Source organism: Elephantulus edwardii, unplaced genomic scaffold (genome assembly GCF_000299155.1).
Source record: "Elephantulus edwardii isolate Elephantulus edwardi_28Jun2011 unplaced genomic scaffold, EleEdw1.0 scaffold00405, whole genome shotgun sequence".
NCBI classification, from domain to species: domain Eukaryota; kingdom Metazoa; phylum Chordata; class Mammalia; order Macroscelidea; family Macroscelididae; genus Elephantulus; species Elephantulus edwardii.
Window position 1 is genome coordinate 972,625 of NW_006400155.1, and position 22,887 is coordinate 995,511.

General features: G+C 40.3%; 1 protein-coding gene across 4 annotated transcripts in view; it reads right to left on the reverse strand.

Annotated features, from left to right (window-relative positions):
* The window catches only part of OSBPL3 (oxysterol binding protein-like 3), a 132,331-nt gene that overhangs the window by 32,036 nt on the left and 77,408 nt on the right, over positions 1-22,887 (reverse strand). For 2 of the 4 annotated variants that reach the window (XM_006902392.1, XM_006902393.1), the window contains 5 exons: positions 20,329-20,436; positions 13,202-13,336; positions 11,696-11,789; positions 8,817-9,067; positions 5,256-5,393 (listed from right to left, as the gene is read on the reverse strand). In XM_006902392.1, coding sequence (XP_006902454.1) covers positions 5,256-5,393; positions 8,817-9,067; positions 11,696-11,789; positions 13,202-13,336; positions 20,329-20,436 — 726 coding nt within the window. The remainder of the gene's footprint in view (positions 1-5,255; positions 5,394-8,816; positions 9,068-11,695; positions 11,790-13,201; positions 13,337-20,328; positions 20,437-22,887) is intronic. The other 2 variants (XM_006902395.1, XM_006902394.1) reach the window with 1 other exon arrangement.

The following is a 22,887-nucleotide window of genomic DNA, read 5'->3' on the forward strand; positions in this document are numbered from 1 at the left end:
TTCATCCATTGGAAATATTCAGTCACTCCTCTTTTAAATTCTGTGTCAGAAAGTTCCATGAGCCCTTCTGATTTCAGGGTATCGGCTGCTCTTGTGTTATCCTTTGTGAGTGACATCTTGCCTTGCTCTTGTATATTGTGTGGGATAGTTTGCTTTCTTCGAGACATTGGTATGTGTTCTTGGTCTGAAGACAATGCGCTTGAGATCAGATGGGCAGCTACCAAACTTGTGCGTTCCTCTGACTTTATGACTTCAGAAAAATGTCAGTTCAGCGCCTGCTAGGGCAATCTCTTGTTGCTAAAACAGGTCAAGGTACTCCTGTTTAAAGGCAAGTTGATTGCCCAGATGTGTAGGCACTGGTGTGGAGCCAAGTGGGGTGAGGCAGGCAAAGGGTTGGGTGATTGCAAGGGCAGGTCAATCACATGGAAGACCTTGCTCAAACCTCTGGTGTCTCAGTGTGCTCACGACTGGGGTCCTTACTCAAATTCCTGTTGTCCGGCACTTACACAGGTGCCCTCACACAACAGCCCCTGCTCCAGGAGGGCCCTGGATCCACAGGATCCGAATAGTCAAGGTCAACTTCCCACCAACGCACTAGCCTCTGGCTGGTCTGCAGAGTTCACAGAAGCCAGCTGGCTGGCTCATTTTGGGTGGGAACCCAAGAGAGCTTGGCCAATTTCCCCACCTGTGGGCATGCCGTTAGGTGCTCTCCCAGATAATCAGCCCCAGTAAACACAGATAAGATCCTACCTGCCGGCCTTTCTTCTGCCAGGTTAGTTCCACAACAGCTCGGTGGATAGCTCCAGGTGATGGCTGGATCCACGGTGGTGCCCTGAGGTCACAGGGCTGTGGTAGGGGCTGAGGTGCATGGAAGCAAGGGACTAGGGGGGTCAGGAGCGCAGGCCTTGGACACTACCACCAAGAGGTGGGGGCGGGGCTTGGGCGCTGCTGGTCGGGGGTCACACAGGTGCAGGCTGCAGGGGGGGTCACACAGTGGCGGGTGGTCTTCACTCCTCTGGGGTTCTGCGGTGGATGGCTGACTATTGCTCTTCCTGGGTCTCTTCCTGGCCCGTCTGGCGGTGGAACTCCATCTCTGGTGGCGGAACTCCGTCTCTCAGAATCATTGCAATATTTGAACCTATCACTGCAGTTTATCATGATAATGTATCTTGTTGAGAGTCTTCCTCAAGTAGTAGTTCATCCCATTGAGGGTCTTCATGTTGTTTTTTTTTAATCCCACTGATCTTTTACTTTATCAAGCATGATTCCCTTCTCCAAGGACCAACCAGGCCAAAGTAAGAGAGGAAGTCTTATCATCTTCTCTTCTAAGGAGCATTCTAGCTATCATTCTAAGACAGATTTGTTTGTTCTTCTGATAGTTCATGGTATATTTAATATTCTTCATCAACATAATAATTTAAATGCACCAATTCTTCTTCAGTCTTCCTTATTCATTGTCCACCTTTTGGATACACATGAGGTGACAGTCTTCAAAATGATATCTCTGCTTTTTTAACATTTTAAAGAGGTTTTCAGCAAACTTTCCCAATACAATAATATATCATTTGATTTCTTGACTGCTGTGTTCATGGGCATTGACTGTAGATACAAATAACATAAAATCTTTGACAACTTCAAGTTTTTTCTCTGTTTATTATGATGTTGCTTATTGCTCCACATGTGAGGATTTTTTGTTTTCTTTATGCTTGAGGCATAATTGAACAGTCTTTGATCTTCACCAGTAAGTGCTTCAAGTTGTCTTCATTGTCAGCTAGCGAGGCTGTGTCATCTGGTCATCACAAACTGTTAATGAGTCTTTCTCTAATTCTGATGCTGCGTTCTTTTCTTCATATTGCCCAGCTTCTTGGATTGATTTCTCAGTAGACAGAAAATATATGGTGAAAGGATATAAAACCCTGATAGACATCTTTCCTGATTTTTAAACCATGCTGTATCACCTTGTTCTGTTGTAACAACTCCCTATGTCTATGGAAAGGTTCTGCAATGAACATAATTAAGTGTTCTAGAATTCTCATTCTTTGAAATATTATCTGTAATTTGTTATGATATAGAAAATGGAAAATACTTGCATATTCAATATAGACTTTGAATAATCATGCTTTCAAAATTCATTGCTGTAGAGCTGGAAATTACTATTATCCATAATTTGGAAATTATCTAGAATGTGTTATGATATAGACAATGGAAAACATTTGCATAATTAATAAAGTACAGCCTTTGTATATCCATAACTCAAAATTCATTGCTGTGGAGTTGGAGATGACTCACAGTTGATCATCTGGTGATGTTTTGGAGGCTGTAAATGAATTGCAAGGCAGAGATTGCCTATCTTTCTTTCATAAAGTTAGGTGCTAGTGAATTTGAACTGCTAGAGGCACTAGCTTTAGAACAATTTTAGATTAGTAGCACAACTCCTTACAGACACCAGAGCTCCCTAGAGTAGATAGATACAGTTTTGACATTGTTACGTGCCATCAAGTCAACTTCAACTCATAAAGACCCTATGAAGAGGATCTGTGAATGGAGCCCTATCCTGGAACGGTGCCCTATCCTGGAACAGTGCCCTATCCTGGAATGGTGCCCTATCCTGTGCCATCCTCATGCTCGAGCCCATTGTTACAGTCACTGTGTTAGCCTATCTATATTGAGGGTTCTCTCTCACCAACCCTCGACCTTTCCCAGCATGATGTCATTTTCCAAGGACTGGTGCTTTTGATAACATGCCCAGGAAACACCATGACAGATAGAGAAAAGACTGGTATCAACAACTTCATTTGTCTTAGATCCATAATCAACATCCATGGCAGTGGTAGTCAAGCAATTAACAAGCATTAGAAAAATCCGCTGACAAGGATCGCTCCAAAAGACCAAGTATATTAATTTAAAGATTAAGGTACACATGATCAAAGTCATGGTATTTTCAGTTGCTTCACATGCATCTGAATAAGGAAGACCAAAGAAAAACTGATGTCTTTAAATTGTGATGCTGGTGAAGAGTATCGACTATACCACAGGCTATAAAAGAACAGATACGGTGTTTGTTAATTAGGCAAGCTAAGACATATTACAAATACATGCCCTTTTAGCCTTATTTGATCAGGTCATTCCTTAAGTTCATTGTTGCCTTTTCAACACATCTCTTAATACTTTTAACACTCCATCTTAAAAGATATTTTAAATATAACATAATAATTTATTGAATGTAAGTACTTTATATATCAATGCATTTCTTCACTTCAGCCTATCTAGCCTCTATGAACCCAGCAATTATCATTCCCATTTTCTAGATAAAGAAACCATTGAGGCTCAGAAAGTTTGCACAGAGAGTAGGTGGGAGTGCTAGAATTGGAGAGCAGGTCTAGAATACACCCAGCACACTCTGAAATACTAACACCACCAGATCTCTGGCTTGCTTTTCCCCTTGGGATCCATTTCATGGAACTAAAGCCCAAGTTACATAACTTCTTTCCGTCTTGGTGCCCATGTCCCCAAAAGCTCCACTTTCTTTCCCTGTGCCGCCACAGGATATCCACAAACAGATTCTGAATTTGGCCTTGACCCATCAGGTGTTCACAGGATTGAAGCTTAGCTTTACATAATAAACACCTATTACTGGGTTGTTGTAATGCTCCCCCCCCCCCATACCTATTCACCATCCACTGATTGTCTGATATAGCTTGGGGCTATTTTGGGCCTTTATTTTTTTCACTTGAGGACATATAATACCATGGTAACCAAATTATATTTTCATTTATTCTCATTCCATTTTCAGCTTGGCATTTAAATAACCGAGTTGAATTTGAATCCACGTATCTTATCTCTTTAACTACTGATTTAACCCCCTACATCTCCACTATTAGCCAGTGTTTTCTTTCTAGTTTTAGCTCCTGAGAAGACATTGAAGATGCATATTCATTTTCCTTTGAACTCCAACACCACCGCCTTTGACAAACACTGCCTTTATAATTGTGTCTCTCAGCCACGCCATTCTGTCTTCCCCAATTCCATACTAAGAAGAGAGTAGCAAAATAATGGAAAGAAAACATTACTTTAGCAATGCATTGCCTGTTTTCCTTAGTTTTGTAAGAATAAGGAAGAGGAAAATGTATCAAAGCAAAGATCATTAATGCTCCTAAACTAATGTCTACACACAGACATGGTGAACACCCTAGTTCACTTACATGATAGATGGAAAGAGGGCACTGTTTCTTATTTTCAGTACTCACGCACCCTGTTTTAGTCCTTCTGAGTGGATATTTAGAACGATCCCAATATTCCACTAGTGCAAACTATGCTGACATACATCAACACAGACAGCCAACATTCATATTATACTTGATTTTCCAGATACTGTTCTGTTTTAAATGCTTTCATTTAAAAGTCACTGCTGTGGAGCCAGACTTGACTCACAGTTGACCCTGCAAAGGATTTTCAAAGGCTGTAACTGGCATGGGAGGAGGCTGTCCATCTTTCTCCTGCGGAGCCACTGATGGATTTGAACCACCGGAGAGGTGCCACCTCCCCATGACCAACTCCCCATGGGCTGAACCACCACACTCTCCCAGGAAAGGGTCAAGTGAAGATTTGAAGCCAGGCTGTCTGGTTTCAGGAACCTTGTTTCAGAACACTGTTCTCTGCTAACCCTTAGGTTAAGAAGAGTCTAATGAGGACGATGGGGGCTCAGGTAGCATAAGCATAGTTAAGTCCATTCATTAGGGATTTTTGTCTGCCCTGAACCCCACTACCAGCAGCTTCCCAGAACCTGGAACAATGGCACACAGCAGATGCTCAATAACTACTGGCTGACTGAATGAACCAGGATGGGAAAGAAAAATGCCCCTTAAATAAAAATCAACAATGCATTTATTTGTAGATGCCACCTACTCTCATTGATGTGTTCATTAATGATCCAGGATGGTTGGCAATGAGTTAAATCTCTAAGCTGCAGTTCTGGAAAAGCTCCACGGTTTACACAATCCTCTTACTGTGACTTCAAACAGAAACGACGCTGTCAATGCATGTAGCCAGGTGAGTGCTCAGAATTACTAGTACCTTTATGCCCGTGGGTGGTGGCTAAGTTTCAGGGGAAGGGAAATTGATACTTCTCTTTATGTTTAAAAGCATGTAATTATCTCAGCTGCTTTGAAGCCAAAGAAAGGTGGGAAATAAATATTTTAGAAGCACATTTAATGAGCAACTCCTCCAAACAACAAAAATAAAGGGTGTATATCCACCTGTTCTGAAAAAAACCGGAAGCCCTTGTCTTCACGAATACACTCGTATGTTTCTCCAAGAACAGGATTAAATGGCTTGCTCCCCGCTCGGAAGTAGCTTGATGCATATGCGGATACTGCAAAGGCTGCCACGTACACCTAGGACACAGAAGAGAAAACATCGTTATTTTTCTCTCACCAAGACACTGAACAAAGAAGCAAGCAATAATAAAACTTCTGCTTCTCTCTTTATGGTTTTACCCAGGAAATCCAAAGATATGTGTTAGTAGGAGATTCAAACAATGTTCTGTTGGCCCAGAAACAAATTAACCAAGCATTTAAACGTCATCTGTTTGTTTTAAGGCTAAAAAGTTAGGAAAGCCAGTCAAGAAGATGATATTTATAAAGTCATCTAAATAATTTTTAGGTAACTCTGGTCATTGCTAACACCTGTTTGGTGGTTCGAATCCACCAGTGGCTTCAAGAGAGAAAAAATGGGTAATTTCTTCTTTTGTGATTTTCAGACTTGGAAACCCAACAGAGGTTCAGCTATGATTTAGTTCCAATTCAGACACCAATGAGATGAGATGACAATGGGGTTTTGTTTACTGTTAAACTAGCATTATCTGAAAATCCTGATATTGTTCTAAGGTTTCTTAAAAAAGTGAGAGTAGGAGTGTGAAGGAAGAATGTAAACGTCAGGTATCTCTTAAAAATTAGGAATAAGTATTGCAAGTTTAAACATTCACTACGGACATTGCAATAAAACTATAAGCTTAGTCTGGTGACAGAAAATCTGTGAGTCATTTCATGAGCCGGGAAAATAAGCCACATGACAGAGCACAGTCTCTTTTAGGAAGCTCTACTTTTCTAGAAAAAGAAAAAGGAAAAAAAAAATCAAACCCAACCATAAGAAAACTAAAAGGAAAATAAGGGATGCTACTGTGAACAGGAAATTCACAGGATCTTCTCAAAGCCCTCTCTGGAGTTCTCACCATTTTTACCAGGTCTCATACCTGCCCTTTAGGGAACAAAAGCATGCATTTTTCTCCCCCCTCCTTCTTTCTTTCTCTTTGTTTCTCCTCTTCCTTCTTTATTTTTGCCAGAAAGCTTAAGCCCAAGTAGCAACAACAAATTTTCTTTGCTGATATTGAACCACAACTTCAAAGTTTCTTTTTCTCAGCACATTTGGAAAAATTTCTTAGATGAGGTGAAGTTGGATGTCTGTCAAAAAACATTCTAGTGGCCATCGAGATGCCTCTAACTCTGATGGGTCAGAGTAGAACTGTGCTCCATAGGGATTTTAAGGGCAAATATTTCTAAAGTAGATTGCCAGGGCTTTCCTGTATGGGGCCTCTGGCTGGACCTGACCGTCCAACCTTTCTGCTAGCAGCTGGATTCATTTACCATCTGTATCACCCAGAAACACTTCATAAATATTCATGAGTCAAGTAACATTCCCTAGCCTCTGCAGAATCTTGGATGTTGCCTGCAATAGTTTACCACCTTACACAGTAACTGCTCAGGGGTGGCTAGACAGCTTAGAAATATCAGTTTGTTCTGCTATAAGCCAGTCAAATCTGACTGCCTTTGTTCTTAAACTAGGGCATCTTTCTATTGCTTTTTTGCATGTTACCTGCTAAGCAGTAATAAAGTCACATCATCTATATGGCAAGCTGTATCAGCTCTGACTCAACTTCACAATTTAAAATAGAACAATATTTAGAAAAGAACCTGGTGTCCTCCATAACACTCAGGGGAGAGCAAAGGGAGACTGCAGACACAGTGAAGCACCCTTCTTTTGAGTGGTGATGTGAGAAAATTTATGCAGGCGCACAAGGGAGCAAAATACAGCGGATGCTGCTCAGTGCTGGCTTGGACTCGTTCTTCTTTGGGCATTGTGGTGGAATGAAACTTCCTTGCCTGAAACCTCTTCCCAAAGCCAGTTATGCCTATCAGTGAGCTCACATCCTAAGGAGCTCTAAATTGCCACTGAACAAAACTCTTTTAAAAATACCTTCATCTTCAAAGCCAGTTTCTTCCTAAAAGACTGGAACTGCCCAGAAATATTGACTTGTAACACTGCCTTAGAAGCTGTGTGCCTCCCTCTTTGAGGCAGAAGTACCAAAGAAGATTAAAAAAAAAAAATCACCCCCCAAAACAACCAGCTTGTTTTTCTCTCTTCCCTTTATTATTATTAGTATCATGATAGAAGTCTCTTTGATTAAAGAAGGCTCTAGAAGCTTTGTAGAATGACTGTGGGATATCCTTTCATCCAGAGAAGAGGTTTTCCTATAATCTTCAAATCATTAAAGTAATAAGGTTATGATGAGGATTAAAACAGCAGAAAAGAAAGACATGTAAATCAACTCGAGGTTGTCAGTCCACTTACAAGGGTCAGCATGGCCAAAGGACTCTAACTGTAATTCAGCCATTCAGCAAATACCCAGGAAGCACTAATGGCCTGGTGGTAATGAGTTGCTGCTAACCCAAAGGCAAGTGGTTCAAATCTACCAATTTCCTCCTGTGCAATTTGCAGCCTCTGAAAATCTGCTGGAGGGTCAGCTATGAGTTCCATCTTGACAGCATATAACAATGCAGCCAGTGCCCAGGAGACTTTAGCATTTCACATAGATAAAGACATAAAAGGATTACGAGGTTTGAGGAAACAAAAGAGGAATAATCATCACATTTTCAAGAGCAAAGCCGTCAGAAAGAGAATGACGGATTTAACAAGAGTCTCACTATCTTATTAAGTGAATGATTGGAAGCACTTAGAAAACCAAAAAGAAATTAAAAACCTGGTGCCTTCAAGTTGATTCCAACTTACAGTGCCCATGTGTGCCAGAATGGAACTTAGGCTTCATCGGGGTTCCAGAGGCTGAGTGTTCTAAAAGCAGATAGCCAGGCCTTTCCTCCGGGTCGGCTCAATGTTTCAATTTACTAACCTTTGGGTTGGTAGCTGGAGTGTTTTCCCATAACCATCTCACCATCCAGAAACCCAGAACTACTTGGAAGCCCTTCTGTCAGCTAGTAACCTGTGACTAGATATAATACTAAAGGCCTCAAGATAGATTTTTCTAGGATAAGCCTTTTTTCCCCCTTTTCTTTTTAAAATACGTTCTCTTAAGGAAAAAACAAAATGGGGGAAAAAAAACCAAATCTTTTTTCATGCAAAAACTTCCTCTGTGAATGAAATTTCCCAAAAATCTAGCTGCTGATGGGATACTTCTAAAAATAAACAAAAACAAGTCTCAAGGGAAATTTACCCTGGATGAGAAAAACAGCTCATGAAATTAAATTCTGTGCACCCAGGGGAGTAAAAATAAACACGAGACAGCCCTAAAGACATGCTGTCCAGCCAGACATTTCAGACAAGCTGGGAGCAAAACTACCTCAGGCACCATCTGGCACAAGGGCAAATCCTGACAAGGTGATTGGACATGGTCGGGCAGAGAGGAGCAGACATGGCTGAGAACTGAGCCACTGAAGTGATGATGAGAAAAGGGGGTCTGTCTCTTGAGCTGCCCTGTGAGCCTCTGGCTCAAGGCAGTGAGGCCATGGTATGGTAAGGTTCCTCACCATCCTTTCCAGGGCACTAGGGATGCGTGTGGCCTTGTCCAGCAGCTCGCTGTACTCCAGCTCCTCGCACAGCCTCTGCAGCGTGTTCAGGGGCTCGTTCAGCTCCACGGGCATCGCCACCTTGGACAGGTCCTTCCCGATGTTGTTCCTCAGGATGTTCCACAGGCTGATGTTGCTGGTGTTGGGGCCTGGCGCCGGCAGGCACGTTCTTCTCTTGGACTTCTCTTCTCTGCCACCTTCCAGAACAGGCCCTGAGAAGGAAACAAGACTGGTTGTCTCAACGAAGCTTTTTAGTTTTGAAAAATATAATACATGAATCAAACCATGACCTATTAACTGTTTATCTCAGTAGTGAGAATGGGTCTGAAAGCCCAAAAATAAGCAAAAAGTCTGAGCAATTAAATGACATACCAAAACAATGATATGCCCTAAAACTCATGGAATTTATTCACAGAGAGCCATTCAAGTATCCACTAAAAAACTAGCATCCACAACAAAGACAAGAAATTGGATTTCTATGCTCTAGCACACAGTGGCTTTAAAAAAAAAATTATCCTTTGACTCTTAAAAAAAAAAACCCCAACCCCTTTAGATTCTGATTTTTTAAAAATCCAATTTATACAAGAAAATGATAACGAAAACAAAAATGTCATCCATTACTCCACCAGGAAGGAATAAGCCACCTCACTGCTGTCAAGTCAGTTCCAACTCTTGGTGACGTTTCTGAATCTCTCTCCCACAGTGGACTCAAACCACTTACCTTTTGGTTAACAATTCAAAGGTAATATACTCCTCACCAGGGATCTTTTCCACCAAGAAATAGCAGCCAATTATTTTTGTTTAGGAGACTTATCATTTAGCATTTTCTCTATCCACGCAGCTCACGTAAGGACCTCTGGTGGCACAGTGCTTACGAATTGCGCTGTTATCTGAAACAGCTGGTAAAATCCACCAGCTGCTCTTCAGAAGAAAGATGAAGAGAGTTCCTCCCTTCTTCTTTACAGCCTCAGAAACGGAATGGTCACCATGAGTGGAAAGGGACGCAGCAACAGGGGGTTATAGCTTATACTGTATATATAATATTCTGCCTACTCAGCTAGTGTGAATATTTTGTAAAGTTAGCTCAAATTCTTCCAAAACATTTTTGAACAATGAAAATATTCCTTTGTATGAAAATAAGCTATGATTTCTATTATCTACAATTGAACTTTACATTTTCTTCAATGTTTTGCCATAAAGATAATAAAATCATAATGAATATTCATACCCTTAGATATTTGACTGTACTCTGAGCATTTTATTAGGCTACAGAGACATGAGGTTACTTACTATAGCAAAGACTGAACATTTTTTAGATTTTTCAGTCTATGAATAGACTTTTTGCTCTGCAAAAAGACTGCCTCAGCTTACACATTTAGCCAAAGCATACGCAAATGTCCATCTCCTGAGGATTTTCCAAGTTATCACCATTTGCTTTTACTATCTGTCAAACTCTTATGTAGCTAGCATTCTCTATTTTAACTTACTTTTTGTTTTAATTCAGTGTGGTGACATATGTTTTGATGATCATTCTTTGCCCCCCACCCCCCGGTTTCTATCTTATTTATATATATTATTATTGTTAGATACCATCAACTTGGTTCCAACTCCTATATAGTCATCTCTGTATGTGACAGAAGGGAGCTCTGCTGGTCCAGTGAGTAAGGAGGTGCAACGCCAACTCAAAGGCGGGCAGTTCAAATTCACAAGGAGCTCTGCTGGAGAAAGATGGCCACTTTCCTCCTGAGTGATTTATAGCCTATGAAAATGCACTTGACAGTCAACTATGAGTTGGTTCTGACTCCACAACAATGAATGAGGGTGTGAAATACAGCAGAGTGAAATGCTGTCCAATCCTGCACCATACTCACAATCATTCCCACGTTTTAAGCCCATTGCTGCAATCACCATCTCAATCCATCTTGCTAATAGTCTTCTACTTTTTCACTGACTTTTCTAAGCATGATGCTCTTCTCCAGAGAGACTGATCCTTCCTTATAACATGTCTAGAGTACATGAGAGTTTACCTCACCTTCCTCCCTTCTAAGGAACATCCTGGATTACTTTTGGTAAAATAGGTTTCATAAGCTTATTTTTCAAAGTAGAATGTGAGACCTGTCTTTCTAGTTCATCAGAAGTCTGGCAACTTCTCTGAAACCTGTCCACCAGGGGTGACCCTCCTGGTATTTGAAGTACCAGTGGCTCAGCTTCCAGCATGATAGCAATAGACAGACCACCAGATCATGGCAATCTGATCAACAGGGGATGAGTGGGAGAAGAAAGGACAGCTTTGACCTCCTACAGGCCTTTCCAGGCCAGTCTCAACTAAGCAAAGACACTGTCTCCTGGGGCAAGTTCCCAACCTTGACCTCTCTTTCATTCCTATCTTCCCTCTGATTGTTAAGAGAAGAGTTTTCCTTAGTCTTCTCCATCCACAATGTGAACGGCACGTGTGCTGCTTACCAAGTGGAAGCTTTTTCATTTCTCAAGTTCTTTTCTAAAAAATCCAGCCGTAAATAACCTTGTGCTACTGTATTATTATCCTTTTCCTTTCAACCCACTGGTTCTGAGATTCTTCCACAGACTGTATAAGAGACATCAAATGCAATAAATTCCAAAATTTATATAATTAAAACTCTCTCATTTTGTAAAATAAAAATTGGCACAAGATGAAAAGATTATGAATGAATGTATCTTTCACATGTTAGTTGTTTTTTTTTCCTCAAGCAGATTATATAATCTTCAAGGCTGGGGACTTGGCCTTAATTTTATTATGCACTACTCGGTTACTGGTCCTGTCAACAACCAAACTTTCAAAGGTCAAATGATTGAAATCTTACCCAAGGTCTGTCTCTCATTGTCTAAATCATTACTGAGGTTGTCTAAGGAAAGGTTATCACTTATGTCACTGACATATGAGTCATCTTCAGAAATCTAGGAGAAAACAAGAAATAATATATAAGAGGTTAAGAAAATTCAAGATGAAGATGTTCATAAATGCTTTCTTCAACTTATCAAATACTATTTAAATCCCACATTATAAATCTATAGAAATAATGGATGGTTTTTATAAAGGCTCTTACATCAGTCTGCCTTGATACACGTCATAGCCAGCATTTGTTATTAAAATATTATGGTTATTTGATTACTTTTCATAAGGAAAACATCAATTAAAATATTTTAGTTATTAGAAACATTTTTATTCATTTAGACTACATTTTCAGCATTTGTTAAAATTTGGCACGACTGAGTTGTGATTTGTTCTGGTAGTATTGGGAGAGGGAAGAAATTTGCATGGAAGTTAATATAGAAACAAAATTCTCGTTGTTTGGCACCCATGGAGTAATTGTCAACGTCTAGTAATCCCAAGCAAGAGAGTCTAGAGTTTTCTTGGCTATAACTTTTACAGAAGCACACTGCTAGGTCTTTCTCTCAAGCAGATTCAAACACTTGGCCCTTTGGTTATTAGGTAAGTGCTTAACCATATATTTGAGGAACAAATAAATGGGATACACTGGTGGCCTAGCGGCAAGAAGCTGCACTGCAATCCCAAAGGCCACCAGCTGCTCTGTGGGAGAAGGTTGGGCAATCTCCTCCCATGAGATTATCTGCCTCTGAAAACCCACCGGAGGGTCAGCTACAGGTTGGTTCCGATTCTACGGCACTCACCAACCACAACAACTTACCTATAGGAATGCTAACTATGATACTTGCTTATGCAGGAAAACATTAATTCATGCATCAATTTAAGACATTATCATACATGTAACTATGCAGACGTAGTTAACCTAATATAAATCTCATTCTACTACATATAAAACTACTTACTCTTCCCAAACAAAAGACAGAGGATGCCAATTTATTTCTCTGCAGTGAAAATATATTCTCAACTGAAAATGAAAATTATGAATGAAATCATCTTATCTTGCTGTTGTTAAGTCAGAACTGACTCCTACCTGACCCTCACGTGGGGATTCAGAGACTGGAAATCACATAGGAGGAGACAGCCCATCTTTCTCCCTCAGAGCTTCGGGTAACAGCCAGAAAGTTCTGGCCTTTGTGTTAGCAGTACAACGCTTTACAGACTATGGCACTGGGGCATATAATGGAAAAGAGTTCTAATAAATCAAGTTATAGTAAAGGGGAAGTATTCAGACATCTTCTCCACGCACAATTCTTTTCTTCTATGATTTTGTATCATCTTGTGCTTTGGGGATATGAGAAAGACCCTCAAATTGTAGATGGTCAAGAATTCAAATTCCTCTTTCCAATAATAGGTATTACCAAACTTGGCAATCAACAAAATAGGAGATTCTGAAGCACCTGAGTAAAAACAGTGTCCAAACCTCATTTTCTGAAGAGCTCGGTGACAGCAGAACTTCCTGGGCATCAAAAAACTCAGAAAGGGAGTCAGTGATGGAGAGTCTGCTTTCATTGGAAAGCTGGTGGACCAGAGCTCGGTTTTCATCTCTGGAGTTTTCCTGTTTTTAAAAAAGCCAAACACAAAACCATCAAAAATTCAGAAACACTCGTAAGCAAAATAAACATATGGTTTAATGACATGACATAAAAGGTCACAGGCCCATGCAAACAAGCAGTTCCAAGCAGGGAGCAGGTCTGAAATGGATAAATAAGCCTTATACAAACTACAATGGAAAGCGGAAGTCATCCTGGAAACAAGCACTTCACTTCCAGACACACGAATGCATCTGAGAGAGAGAGAGAGAGGAAAAAAAAAAAGACCGCCCTCCCCCCAACCCCGAACAGCCTTTGTTCTCTGTAAGGGCAGAAATAATTCAACTCCTCTCTGAATCACATCCTCCCATTCCCCACCACTGCTGGATGTCTCTTCATCCTAGAGTTCTCTCTGAATTGAACTGAATGCATGTCCCTGCACGGCTGGTTCAGAGAACAGAGAACATAGCTTCCTCTGCTCCTGTACTTTCTGAGGCCCACAGGCTGCTTTTGAGCTGCTCCTTAACACACGAACAGTGTGTTTTGGTCTAGAAGCACCCTAGGTGGTAGATCATCCATTATTCATGAACAGATGAGATCAAAAGCTTTTATACAAATTAAATGACAAATACCACTGTTTTATAATCATGAATGGCCCTCATTTCCATCCCACTGACTAGGTAGTTGTACGTGTACCTTCGAGTCAGAACTAACCCATAACTGACCCTCCGGTGGGTTTTCAGAGGCAGTTAGTTAATGGCATGGGAGGTGACTGCTCATCTTTCTCCCATGGAAAAGCTGGTGGATTTGAATCACATACCTTTGGTTTGCCACTGAAACTCCTTACCACTAGGCCACCAGAGCTGCTGTCCCTCCCAGTAGGGCATAAATATTTTGGAAAGTATGCTTCTGATTTTATTTGCAAATGAAAATTCAATTCAACTCAAGACTGGGTTGAATTCAATTGAACTAAAAATACAGTGCTTTGCTGGCCATGGAGGGATATAATCACAAATAAGACCAAGTTTCCACTCTGAATTGAGTGGGTGCACAGTGTTCCTCAACATGTCTCAGTGCAACAGAAACTGAGAGGGAGCTGGGATTGACTCTGAGCAGGCAGCTGAGAGGACTTGATACAAAGATGTCATCTGACCTGGACCTAGGAGAAAATCCTGAATAAGATGACTCAATTCCTTCAAACTAGAAAAGCTCCCCTGAGCTTCCCCACATTTCTCCCTGGGCTGATCAAGAAGCTGCTTCTGTATCACTATGAACCTGATAGCTAAGTCCTACATTAATGCGGATTGTTAAAGAAGATTGTATCTCACCTAGAAATTTTACAAATTGAGGACATATTCCTAAATTTCTAAGCATAAATTATACCCCAAAGAGGAACAAGCTCTGACAAGGGGCTACAACACATGTTCATAATGATAAAGGACATGAAATGTTTACTTTAGAAGCATTTCAAAATGTGCATCTCTTTCTCTGATTTATCAGATGTAAGATTCCACTCTGACCCATTTTAATCTCCACAGAGTTTCAGAAAAGTAGGCTTTCTCTCTAGACTAAGAGATCTTTTAAGTGATCATTAATAAGTACCACAGCTGTCACCTTCGAAAGAAATGTCTCTTGCCTGAAGGGGCCTGGCACGAAACTGGAGTCCCTTTAATACTCACTTTAACAATAGAAATGCCCTGCGCCTGTGGTTTGCCACTGCCACATAAAACTCTCATGATTTATTTACTAGTTCTACTCATTAATTTATAATCAGTCACTCCTGCTCTCTTGATCTTCCTCCTCCTAGAATAATGGATCAGAAATATTTTTCTGGTTGGCTAACACTTAAAATACTAAATGTAGGCCCTAGCCCATTTTGATCTCCTACTCTAGCAACCTCATATAAATATTCAGTGCAAACACAACTGATGTACAGCCTCCACATCCTTGGACAGTACAGGATGTCATTTATTAAGATACTTGCCTAGCCAGTTCAAGCCAGTATTTTCTCCTCATGTCTATAAGGTTTGAGTGGCAACCTCTCTTCACTTCTCTGTCTACACACACACACACCCACACCCACCCAAAAAACAAGAAAGAGCAAGAGGGAAGGGCATACCATAATCTCATCATGTAATATAACCACTATAATATTTTTACATAGTTTTTCCATTATTTTTCTATACATACTTTTGTTTTAAAATAATATCATTATATATACACAAACTTCTGCAAAGTTCCCTGAAAATTAAAGGAATATGCTCAAAGAAAAAAATAAAAAGTATAAATAAAATAAATATTGCTTAAAATTCCATCACAAAGAAGTGTCTCTTAATAATCTATGGTGAATTTTTTCTATGAAATTATTTGTGTTTAGGTATATTTTTTGAAATAAAAAAGCTGGGGTCAAAAGCTAGTATCTGTATCGTCTACTATATTCACCTAACTTTACATGTGTATATTTTCTCAAACATTCAACAGCTCTTTGAGAGGAACTCTAACCAACAGATAGTATCTTCAAATTATGCAAATTGTTGTTGTTATGTACTGTGGAGTCAGAACCAATTCTGCCGACCCACCGGCAGGCTTTCAGAAGCAGTAACTAACATGAGAGGAGACTGCTCATTTTTCTCCTGAGGAGCAGCTGTTGGATTAGAACTGCATAGCTTGGGGGTGGCCGCACAACTCCCTAAGACTAAACCACTACAGCTTATTATTTTTCCCTTTAAGTTACAGATGTTTCCAAATTTGTACGGCTGGCAAACACCTTTATAAATGTCTTTGTCTCATTTCTTATAACCTCTTCTTAAAAACTGAATTACTGACTTTAAAGCTTTGTGGGCATGTGTGTATATCTCAATTACAATGACAAAATAATCCTTGTTTTTGCTACATCCCAAGTGACACTATTTTTTTGTCATTTGCATTGTTGCTAAGGATTCGATTGGTTTTCTTTCCTTTTTTAAAAAAAAATCAGCTGTAAAGATTTACACCTTCTCGTAAATCAATAAACACTTCAAAATGAAGTTAAGAAATGGATTGTATTTCTTGTTTAAAAATTATGCTCCTTTCCCATTTATTTTTTGTGGTCTTAAATGACTGTTATTTTTTGTTTCATATTAAAACACTGTCACCTTTTTCTGGCATTATTAAAAGCTGCCATTTCTATGAAAAAGTTTACCCTTAGCTGTATTTGCCTTAGTTTACTTTTGATATACACAAATTTTTTTAAAATGTAGTCAATATATGGAAAAGAGTTAACTTTTTTTTGCAGGTTTTTTTTTCCCTATTGTTTCCAAATTCAGAAAATATTTTCTTTCCTGCTGTTTGTTAAGTATTTAAAGCACTATGTTTCCATATGCATAGCTGATACATTTTAGTGTACAATAAAAATCATGTAAACTGTTGTGTATACTTTATATACTGAATAACCCATATCTTCCCTCTTTACTGGTTTTTGATACCTCTTCTGCTATATATTTACTTGTTCTTGACATATACTGGAGTTTATTCCTGGGTTAGTTATTCTGTCCCATTCTTACACCCTCCTCACCTTGAGGTCACTTGTAGCTTTACTGTAAATTTTGCTCACAGATTTCACACACCCTTCCTCATCCAGTAGCAGTGTAAGATGCTCTGTAAGAATGTGCTTTGGACTCTAGATGCAGATTTGAATCCCAGCTGGGTCTTCTACTAGCTCCATGCCTAGGGAGAAGTTGCTTTAATCTCTCTGGGATTCACTTGCCTGTCACTAAAATGAAACTGGCCTAACCCACCTCATATAGCGGTGATATGGATTTGTGAAATGCTATATTCAATACATGTAGATTATAACAGATGGGTGGGCCACTAAAGCCATTCCTTCCATTGACTTTTCGTTGACATTATAGTCTATTTAGTCTCTTAAAGAGGCTTTAGAATTATTCGAGTATTACCCCCTAAAATCACTGGGCCTTTGTTTGGAAATAAAAATAATTTAAAATAATCTAATAATGTGACAATTTGTTAATATTTAATCTTCCCATCTAGAATATTAAATAGGAGAATTTTATAAGATATAGGGGTAATTTCTGATAGGAAAGAAAAGACTTTAGAATTAGAGCATCTAAAGGTCTAATTTGAAGCATTTAAAGGTCTAATATGAAAAATGGGTAATTTTTGCAGGTAAAAGGAGGTAACAGCTGAGGAGAGAAAGTAGGAGTTACAGAAACAGAGCACTGTGGGTTAACCAACCCCACTGTGTGTGGCTGCTGTCTCCCAAGTGTTTAAGAAAACTGAGTGATAGCAGAAAAATAGACAGGGCAGAAGTTTTCAGGCTCTGAAATATCCATTTACTTTCTGACTTATTTTCTGGAATCAACAATGTGAGGTTTGTTTTTTTTTTTCCCTTTCCTAGGAAAGTCAGCCTAAGTCACCCAGTGGAAAGCAGGATAAAATGTGGAGAACACAAAGTCACTAAAAGAAGAGGTAGCTAAACGGGACACCCGTACCCCTGATACGGGTTCAAGAAGGCTTTGTTCGGAAGGAGGTGTGAACTTGAGGGATGTATCACGACCTCCTCTAGGATGACTTACAGCAGGTTAGCTATCATGTATGTGACTTCTGAGATCAGTTTGAAAAATACAAACCTTAAAAGACTTGTGATTTTGGGCTTTCCAAATTGCATATGCCCACTGCATACATGTTGAGCAAAAATTCACAAACATATAAATGCTCAACTTATTTATTTATTTATTTAGATAAGATTATCATTTGAAAGATAAGTATAGCCTGGGGGGGGGGAATACATGAAATCTTGTGGATTACCAAGGTGTCTGACAGGAAGCATTCTGCAATGGTTACTGGCCCTGGTCACTGGGCTCTACCTTATTGGGCATATGTAGATTCAAGGCTAGCTTGGTGAGCACATGCCAGTCTCTAAGCCTAAAACCAAGGTGGTCCTCCTAAGCATTAAATGAATGGTTAGCTGTTTGGTTCTACAAAGGGTCTGATTTATATGTCTGAGTTAAAAACGATTAAAAATGAGATCTGAGAAACTGGGTCTGAAGAGGAATTTCGACATCAGCCATGGTTAGTTGACTTATGAACAGTAAGTAAAGGGAGCTCACTCTCTGGAAGACGAGGGTCCTGTCAGGCTGTGGAGGAGTCTGTACTGCAAATGTCCAGGGCAGATGCCACAGGCCTTCACCTGTGTGCTGACTCCTTCCTGCCTCTAATCTCCTCACTGCCTGACACAAGAGCTTCTCAAGAGCCAGTACTATGTGAGTGCTTGCTTTTCTTCAAAGGCAGGAAAAGGACTAGGAAGGAAATGTTCAAACATTACCATCAATTATCACTGCTAGGACTGCAACTCATGATAACCCCACATGTGTCTGAGTACAACTATGCCCACAGAGTTTTCTTACTTTTAAAAGTAATGTCTTCCATTTCACTGTTGCCAAGACTATGCACAGAACATAAACCAGTTCAGCAGTTTCTTTAGCAGTTGAAGATTCAAGTTGTGCAGCCCCTTGTACCCTCCATTTTGGAGTTGGCCCCCCTTTAAGGGCTCTAGTGGCACAGTAGTTAAGCACTCACTTCCTAACCAAAAGGGTGGGAATTCAAACTCATTAGGCATCCACAGGAGAAGCACGAGACCTACTACTTCTGTAAAGGTTTACAGTGTTAGAAATCCTGCAGGGAGGTCCTTGTCTGCCCTATAGGATTCCTATGACTCGGAATGATCCTGATAAAACCTCTTCTCCTCCCCCATTAGCATAAGCTCACTGCCCTCTAAGCTTCCTATCTAAATTTTCAAGTTGCTGTATCAATTTGGTCCCATATAGCTAGATTAAGGCAGACATTCCTCTCTAGTGAGGGTCTAGTGTCTGAAACGCTGATTTGTCACAAGTAGATCACTAGACTGCTCTTCTAAGGTGCCTCTGAATGTAGCTGGTAACCAAACACACTATCCATTTGTATCACCCCAAAATTCCAAAATCAAACTTTAGAAACTCTTGTTAAAAGATGTCACACACACACACACACACACACACACACACAGAAACTCTTTGTATATTGTTGTTGTTAAGTGCCATAGAGTCGTAGACAACCCATAGCGACCCTATGAATGAAAGTCTTGAATGCAAAACTTTCATCTTTTCTCCAAGTTCATAGAGTTTCTGGAAGCAAGCTTTATTTGGAAGTGAATGCCACTCCTGCTTCCAAGCTTTTGTAGAATCTGGCCTTTCCACTCATCTTCCCAGCCTGGAAATATTACAATCTGTATTTTTAATTTAGTTTTTTTTTTTAAATCTAATGCAAAATTTAGTAATCTGAGGTATAGAAAAACAAGAGATAGCTGAAACAAATTTTAACCTTTATGCATAATTATGTTTAGCATAATCTACTTTTACTTCTCAGAAGTTTCTAATTTTAAGCATATTCAGAGAATATTGGGTAAACACCACAAATCTTGAGAACAGTAATTTTTGCTATACTGTTAATTAAACAAGGTATTTTGATGGAGCTCATTATCTTTACCTTAGAGTTCAGAGCTGTGCTCTTCTCTGTAAAGGGGGGAAATTACACGAAGGAGAAAAGAAGAGAGAACAAAGAAAGGGGATGAGGAGTTCTCAGAGAATGAGTAAGGAAGAGGGCAAGAGATTGGAATATTTTGAGAAATTTAGATGTCTTCAAAAATAACAGGAGAATATATAGTCTTTCCCACTCCAGAAATACCAAGTGATAGGTGGAGATACTCAAGAAGCAAACAGGCCTAAAAAAAAGAAGTTCCAGTTGGAAAAAAGCAGCATCCTGAAATGCATGTAACAGTAATATCACACTCCCCAGGCAGCTCCCTGCAGCCCCCAATCCCTGCCACAGATGTCACAGCATCAACGAGGAGGCGTGTGGGATGCGAACATTACTCGCGACAGTGAAGCAGGAGGCCATACGACCAGGCAGAGGGCATCATGGGAAAGGGTGCCAGGGAGCAGGCAGCACTTAGAGACGATACCAGACAAGGAACCTTACCCACCTCTGCCAGACTGTCACCCAACTTGACAACAGCAGGGGGGTCGAGGAGCAGAGACTCGGCATGGATTCTGCGTAAGCGCTCTTTAAGATCTGTGTTTTGTGCTAAGGCCTGGAACATGTTAAAAAATAGTGGGGTATGTTAATAAAGGGAGGTTTCAGAAAAGTACAGCAGTGGGCCTGGTAGGCATCTGAGAGTCTGATAAAACTCCTGAGATGTATCCTCAATGGGCCGTTTCTGGACTTTCACCTTGAATATTGTTTACCCCATTCTGAGATACCTGGGAGATCAGACACAGTAAGCTCTGGAAATGTTGTCTGTAGAGGGGTCAGTAAAGGCAGTGGCAAAGGAAATCTGACCCCTCCAGCTCTTACTGTGACCACTGTTTTCTCAACATCGCTTCTCATTCCCCATCTGTCTTTGTCTCTTGTCAACTCACTTCCCAGTGATTCCAAGCTTCCCAAGCAAAATGTTATTCCTATACCCTTACATTTGGACATACTATTTTAATGTTATTTCAGTACCACACCAGTTGTTCTGGGCCTCACAGAAAGTGTGCTGATAACTTGGAAGCTTAAATGTCCTGTTTTACAATCTAGTTAGTGATTGTTACTAGTTATATTTGTATTGTAATGAATTCTATTAATTCTTCAGGACTATGACTATTTTGTTTAAACTAAAAAACTTACCTGGTAGAGGTAAGGCCTGTGACCCCAGATATGAGCATACACACAGGGACTCTGATTCTTCCCTGTTCAGGTCCCACTCCTCATCCCAACCTCCCAACTAGGAGGAAACTGGCTCAAAGTGAAGCAGGATGGGACTGTCCCCCAAACACTTCCACATCCAGCTACAGGAGGGGGTGTGTACATGTCTTTCTGTCTGTCTTCCTGACCCTCAACAAGCTCTAAGTCTTGCCCACGCATACTCAGGATCTATTTTTGAGAGTGTTCAGGGACAAGACACCCACAGCTCTATCAGGAACTCAAATAGAACTTGTAAATTTACTTTTGAGTACCCAGAGATGGTATGAGTTATTTGAAAATCTCTTAATGAACAGAGATGATAGTCTATGTAAGGTGCTTGCTTTCTGCTGGGTACTAGTAAGGTGGCTAGAATCTTAGACAGAGAGAGAATACTGTTGAGCTATGGAAACCAACCCACAGCTGACCCTCTGGAGGGTTTTCAGAGGCAGTTAATTGCATGGGAGGAGACTACCCATCCTTCTCCTGCTGAGCAGCTGGTGGATTTAAACCACGTGCCTTTCAGATTATAGCATGGTTTCTTACAACTAGGCCAGCAGAGCTCCAATCTTAGTAGGGATACTTTTTAGGAATTTTTTATTTTTAGGAATTTCTTTGTCTTCTTTTTTCTTCTATAAACCACAGGCAGACGTAATAAGGGAAAGGAGCCAAAGACAGCACATGTGGCACAAAAACACCCATGCCAAAAGCCCTAGATGGCTCTAAAAATATGCATTTATAGAGACCAAGTCTTGAATTCAATCAGGAATCGAAGCCGAAAGAGAAGGTCATTCTATTTCTGAATTTTCAAATCTTGCACACAGATGAAGAATGAATTCATTAGTGCTGGCCCAGGACATCACGACCAAATGAGTCTGAAAGGCCATCAGATGAGCAGATTATTGAGATGGGGCCGGACCTTCAGGAAAGGGGTAAGAGAGGAGGAAGACAATGGGGAAAGGAACTCTTGGGGCTGCCAGGTCAGGGGTACCTTCTAAATGCATGAAAAGCCAACATAATGAAAACATTAAGAAACACACTGTACCATTTAGGACATAAGCAAACAAAACTTAAAATGAAAAGAGAAAATAAAAAAAGAACCACCTTGCTTTCTTCAAACCAAGGCAGCACTCAGTGACCTAAGGTATGGCCAACTATCACTCCCATCCGAAAAGGGGCTGCTTCCACCTCTGGACTTGAAGGACCTCCAGGCATTCAGCGCGGACAGCGCCAGCACTCACGGAGAAAGCCAGTGGCATTTCCATTTTTGAGATCACATGCTCAAGTGAGTGAATATCCCTGTAGTATTTTATAACAGTAATACGTGCGACTGGTAAAGGGTTTGTCATTCACATTACACTAAGCTCAGGTCCTCTTCAGTTTCAGCAAGCAGGGTTGTGTCATCCGCATAACGCACTAAGCTCATTACTTTTCTCAGTAACATGATGAATGGGAAATATGAAGATAGAGAGATTTTCTGATTCTCAATGCTCAATTGGTTCCTGGCACCCAGACTCAGTTATGGGATCCTTCTCGTGTCAGGATTCCTAAAATTCCTCTTTCTACCTGACCCTAAAGAGAAATGTTAGGATTACGCCAGATGGTAATTTCATCTGTGCATATACATTCTTTTTAAAGTAAGAGCTCCAAAGTAAGTATAAGCAAAGGATAAGAGCAAATAAGTGTGTTATTTCAAAAGTTCTCCATTTTCTTAAAAGATAAAGGGTGAACCACCACAACTTCAGCAAATCAAAGCCGGATCCTAGGACAGGGCACACCAGTGGAGCCTACAGAGTCTGAAGAATGAGCTGGAATTCAC